Here is a 6,129-nt window from a genome sequence, read left to right as displayed (position 1 = left end):
CGTTGTCGTCTCTGATCAGGCCCACCACCGTTGTGTCGTCTGTAAACTTCACAATGTATGGGGTGGTTGAACCTGGGATGCAGTCATGAGTCACAGAGTGAACAGCAGGGGCTCAGGACGCAGCCCCTAAGGGAGCCCATGCTGAGGGTGATGACATCAGAGGTGTTCTGTCCGACCAGACCGACTGAGGGTCTGTTGGTGAGGAAGTCTAGCACCAGTTGCAAGAGGTGTGCTGAAGCCCGAGATGTTCTGTTTTTCCTCCAGGTGCTCTGGGATGATGTGTTTTGATTCAGTTACAGTCATTTATTCTTCTCAAGTCTATCAGCATGAAGATCTGACTGAGTAATTTTCACAATCTGTCTTGCAAATGTTCCTCAAATCTCTTAAGACTGTGAGGACCTTTTTTGTCCAGAGCCATCTTCAGGTGACCTCACACAGATTCTCAGTCAGTTAGTTGTGGACTCAGCGAGGCCCCTCCAGACCAGAAACTTTTTTTTTTTTCAGATTAAACCTCAGCTGCATCTGAAGAAAAGCAGCACGAGATAATGGTGCTTCAAACACCATTTTTAATTGTGGGCATGGTGTTGTTTCAGTGAGGGAGTTTTTTTGTGCTAAATAGACCTTTTGGAGTTTTGGCCAAAACATTCAAGCATTGTGTCATCAGACCATAACAACACTACCTCAATCCAGACAAACAAAGAATGCAGGAGAATGATTTGAGACTGGGATGGAGGTTCACTTTCCAGCAGGACAATGACCTGAGGCATACTGCTAAAGCAGCACTCGAGTGGTTTAAGGGTAAACAATTAAATATGATGGAATGGCCTAGTCAAAGTCCAGGCCTCACTGCTATTGAGAATCTGTGGTTAGACTTAAAGAAGGCTGTTCATATGTGAAAAACATTATGAAGGAGCCGGAACTGTTTAGCGTTGAGGAATGGGCAAAAATCCCAGTGGCAAGATGTGGCATGTTCACAGAGAGGTGGTTCTACTTTACTGCCTAACCCCCTGATATACAGAATTGAGAGGCATTGAACAGTTATGCACACTGAAGCTTTCTGTTATTTGCTTCACAATCAAAAAATCTTTTTAAAGTTGTCAGAAAGTTCTGTAATGAAATGATGCAAACTTTCAATCAATCCATTTGAATTGTAGGTTGCGAGGAAACAAAATGCCAAGGGGGGTGATTTCTTTTGCAATGCAATGTATACATTATCTTCTCAAGTTTCTTTTTTTTACAGCAATTTATTTATATTTTTGCTTCAGTTGTGACTGTGCATTGTAATGTCCTTTGACAGTATAAAGTGTATGTTAATCTCTTTATAGATAAACTCTTCCAAAAGAATGAGCCTATTTGAAGCTCTACTACCCCAAACTGTTTCCTCTTTTCGCCCAGCGGCTAATGATAAATGCTTTACAAGGCAGAATGAAATCATACGTTTTCTCCCTTCAATGAACATGTATCCTTAAAGGTAATGGCACTTACTGTAACTGTTCACCTGGATAATTGTTAACTTGTGAAACACACATTTCCTTGTAATTATGTCATAATTCAAAAGCTTTTCTGAAGATCTGAAAACCATCAGGTACGTCTTCATCTAACAAGCTCCTTTCTGATGAGTGGGCCTAATTATTGTCAGGATATAATTACATTCACAACACCCCAAGGGCCCGTTCTTTTCTGTCATCTCAGAGTTACCGCTCCAAACTGTAATTAGGGACTGTAATCACACAGGTATGGACTGCCAGGATTTATTTTTCAGTCTGACAGAAGGCTGATTGAAACAACATCTGAAGCTGGATATCAGGCGGAGGGTGTTTGCGACCTGGCACATGTTCAGCGGTCAAAGTCAGGAGGACCGGGTGGCATAACAAATCACAGGAGCAGTTCAGACAGCTCGCAAACACAAACATGCGCAGATGGACTGGATTCTTGTCAGTTCTGTGTTTTTTTTTAAGCGGCAATCATCTACATCATGCTTTGCCCTGTGAATGTCCCTGTGTGGTACAGTTTCCAAGTGTCAACAAGTGACTTCACCGCGTAATGACTTTAGGATCTCGAACAGCCATCCAATGAACAGGCCTTTTTCTCCCCGCCTTATGCACTGCCTTTCACTATAGAAACTCCTCTCTTCTCTGAACTGGAGGGTGAGAACATAAAACAACTTCAAAGGGATGAGGAGATGATGCTTAAATTCCATGAACTTTCTTTGCGGTGCAGAGTTTAAGGTTCAAAAAGTGGAGATCAAGCCTATGTCCCCCTGATTTTATTTAAGCTGCTGTCACACACGTTTGTATCTGGCTACATATCTCCAAATGCTTTTAACATGGGTTCAAACATGAAGAAACAGAGTTTATTTTTTGAAACACATATATGAAGTATACTATATTGACAAAAGTCACCACAGCAAACCTCTGAATCTGTGTGTTTATATCGCTTTGAACGTCACAGGTGTATAAACTCCAGCATTTGAGCATGAAGACTGCTTCTACAAACATTTGTGAAAGAATGGGTCGCTCTCTTGAGCTTAGTGAATTCCAGTTTGACATATCCTCTCTTATATACATCCCACAGTTAATCACCATTGGTAGTGAACAACAGCAGCTCACCCAAGAGGAGGCAGGTATTATAAAACCACAGATCTCAGCGGATGATGAGGAGGGTAGTGCAATGTGGGCGTGTATAGAATCCATTAGCAATAACCAAGTAGATTGTGGTAGTTTATAGTTGAGGAGCATCTTAGAGCCATCGTTAACAGAATGCCATTAGTGGCTATTGGCTAGCATGTTGCAAACTGGAAGTAATCATAGGACGGTTTGAGAGGGTTGTGCTTTGGCACACTTGTAGGTGCTTGTAAAGGGATGTAGCATGACAAGTTTGGCCTCAGAACAGGCCAGTACTGTGGGAGTTATTAGGTACCCCCCCCCCTCATCATTTCGGAAGTCAAAGGTCCCACAGACACCAGTGCGGGCTCGTACTTCTCGGAATGACACCCGAAATGACATATACATACCTAATGCACCTTTTCCTCCTTTTGGCAACTTGTTTTGGTGAATTTCTCCACTGTGAGATTAACAAAGTCTATCTTATCTTATCTTATCTTATCTTATATCCAAGATGGCCAATAGAACACTGTTTTTAATCAACTTTGTCTTAGCTCCATTTACTTTGTTTGTTGGGAAGCTCAGAGTTAGATGGTCCAAACCAGCTCACCCTTGTGTTTCTAGCCCACTCCCATGTCCCTCAAATGCCCCCGAACCAACCAAGGAAGAGTGTCCGTAAAGAGGTCCGCACATGCATGGACAACACTTTTCAATGAAATCATTAGGAAAATAAGGGGCCTTCCGAAAGCGTGTCTTTTTTTTTCGAATAGCGCAGGAGTGTTTGTCGTGAACGTGTTTGGTACCGTCGTGAGGGGCCAAATCAGACGGTTGAAACAAGCCCAACAACTCCACACTAAGGAGCTTTAAGTGTTTTTCGACTGAATTCCCCCCCAATAGAAAGAACTTGAAAGTCTCCAATATAATCTCAATCATCTAGCTGGATGGAAGCTTGGCTTGTGTGACTGTTGTACCAGTGAGGGCTCGTACTTCTCTGTTGTACTAGTTATTGTAGCTGTATGTTTGCTTAGAACAGGCAATAGTAATTGCATGGGTAAGAAAGATAGTTTGGCTATATCTTTTACCATGACTTCTACAACAATTTTTAAAATCCCTATCATAAAAAATTAAAGACAAAAAGTCACAACAGACAGTGCCTTTTTCACAGAGGTCGCCAAGCCTCTGCAAAGTCATAGCTTTAACTCTCCAAATTTCATGTGGCCTTCAGATTAGCTCAACATTAGTTTCATGGAATGGGGTTTCGATTGTTGAGAAGTTGTATCCAGGCCATACATCACCAAGCACAAAGCATATAGGGGTGTAAAGTATGCAGCCAGTAGACACTAGAGCAGTGAAGCCATGTTCTCTGGAGAGACAAAACACGTATCTCTGTCTGGAGAGACAGTAATTGCCAGGGGAACAGCACTTGCCTGACTCCATTGTATCATGTATTAAAGCTGCTGTAGAAAACTTTTGCATGAATATATTTTTTACATATTTGTTAAAACTGTCACTATGTCCTGACAGTAAAATATAAGACAGATAATCTGTGAAAAAAAAAAAAAGCTCCTCTGGCTCCTCCCAGTGGTCCTACAGCCATTTGCAGAAATACACTGCTCCCGGTCAAAAAACAACCAATGAGAGCCAGGCTCTCACCCCGCTCCCCCACACAGCGCTATCCTCATTCAAGCTCAGGATTACAGGTGGGCTGCAGCTGTCTGGAGCAATGGTGGAGAAATGAACTACTTAATAGGAAAACTGCCAATTTCCTGAGTGGCACTTGCTCAGAAAACAAAGACAGGTAAACATTGGAGCAGCACGGCAGGCTTTGCTGTAGGGGAGGAACTGTGGAGGGAGCGCTGCAGCCCAACAGAGAGCAAGGGGAGGGACCTGCAAGGTGTGCTTGGTCAGATTTCCAAGATAAGTCCACAACTCTCTCAAAACGTCTTATTACAGCTTTAAATTTGGAGCAGAGGGAATTAGGAAGGAGGCAGTTTTACAAAAGTTGGGTTTTGGCTCCTTAAAGTAAATTTCAGCACCTTAAGGACCCACTGGCTTTCTTAGTGTAAGGTTAGACCATTTGGTCGTTTGGGGAATCAGACAGAAATACCCGCTAAATCAAAGATGTAAACACGGCGATACATGCCGGATTCATCACAGTTGCCAAAATGATCCGCAGATCATGAACGTATATTCCTTCTACGGATCCTAAAAATTTGTTGCCGTCGGTGCTGGAAATGGTGTCATGAGAACACCAAGCTGAACAATGATACAGCATGAGACTGCTTAACACAGTGGCACACTTAGATACCAGGACTATTCTGAGAGATACTGACAACAGAGTTTTTTCATGTGTTATTTTTTTTCCCTTTTTCTTTTAAATTTAATAAAATTACTTGGGTACAACAGGTGTGACCTGGTTTATGGTTGCTTTTCTTTTTCTAGATCTTAAACCAACCAAAAAAATACTTTAATGACAAGGACACGCTGGTGCCTTTAGGTTGTGATTGCTCTCAGGCTGCAATAATCCTGCAGCTGTGGGCGAGTATCTTGAGAAACAGCTATAATAGTCAGCAGTCTGATTTAGCGGTCCTCATCTGAATCACTACACAGTTCTTAAAATTTTGAAACTTCAAATGCTTAAAGTGGCAAACAAGTTGTAGCAATTTAACTCTCTTTGCTCTTTTTTTAGTTGAAACCTAAGGAGGTGGATCTCCTGAAAAAGTATAGATTCAGATTAAAATATGCTGCCTGGGAGGCCAGAATGCTAATGCTGACATTTTTTTTTTTGTTCTGGTTATCAAATCTTAGTAAACTGGCTAAATATGAAGAAGATCATAACAGATAACATGATATTAGCTTGTTATCAAGCTGACTGACACAGAATGACTAAATTCTGGCTTTTGCTTTGGCTCTTAGAGGCATTTGTTTCACAAGAAATTGGAAACGATCCTGTCACATTTTGGACTGTGTGAGCACGACTGCATTACATAACCTCAGCAGATTTGTCAGCTGCACTTGCATTCTGCCAATCTCCTGTTTCTACTACTCCCAAAGGTGCTCTGTGAGAGTCAGATGACTGCCGGTTTGAGCTTCGTGACATAGTGCTGGAGGCTGTGGTTCCAGTAAATAAGCTGTGGTCACAGGGAGACCCAACAGTCAGTGATATTCAAACAATGATTGGTTGGTATTAATGATTAAAGTGAGGAAAAAAGATTTCATCCATGATTACCAGCTGCTCACCCGAGAGCCCATTTGATTTGTGGGCTCAGAAAAAGAAAAATGAGAATAATTTCTGCCTGGTGTTAACATCTCTCTCCGGTCCTGAGCAAGTTGTAAAGTAAAGTGGGGATTAGTGATCGCCTCACGTGTGTATTGCACAGGAGAGATGACAAGAGATAAAAACCATTAAACTGACTGAACTTTTCCTCTCCTTTGATCTGTAGCCAATAGGTTCAGCTTTGATCTGATCAATAGATTTTCCTGTGATTAATGAGATGTCTCACTATGCGCAGGGAGATTAAATTAA

At 41.9% G+C, this 6,129-nt stretch overlaps 1 protein-coding gene across 1 annotated transcript in view; it reads right to left on the bottom strand.

Annotated features, from left to right (window-relative positions):
• LOC118557062 (EGF-containing fibulin-like extracellular matrix protein 1) overlaps positions 1–767 on the bottom strand; it is an 11,089-nt gene extending 10,322 nt beyond the window's left edge. The window contains 1 exon segment of the mRNA XM_036126051.1: positions 681–767. Within this exon segment, the coding sequence (XP_035981944.1) occupies positions 681–767 (87 nt within the window).
• Positions 768–6,129: the final 5,362 nt, after the last annotated feature.

Source organism: Fundulus heteroclitus, chromosome 22, assembly GCF_011125445.2.
Source record: "Fundulus heteroclitus isolate FHET01 chromosome 22, MU-UCD_Fhet_4.1, whole genome shotgun sequence".
NCBI classification, from domain to species: Eukaryota; Metazoa; Chordata; class Actinopteri; order Cyprinodontiformes; family Fundulidae; genus Fundulus; species Fundulus heteroclitus.
This window is presented reverse-complemented; position numbering and strand designations above follow the sequence as displayed.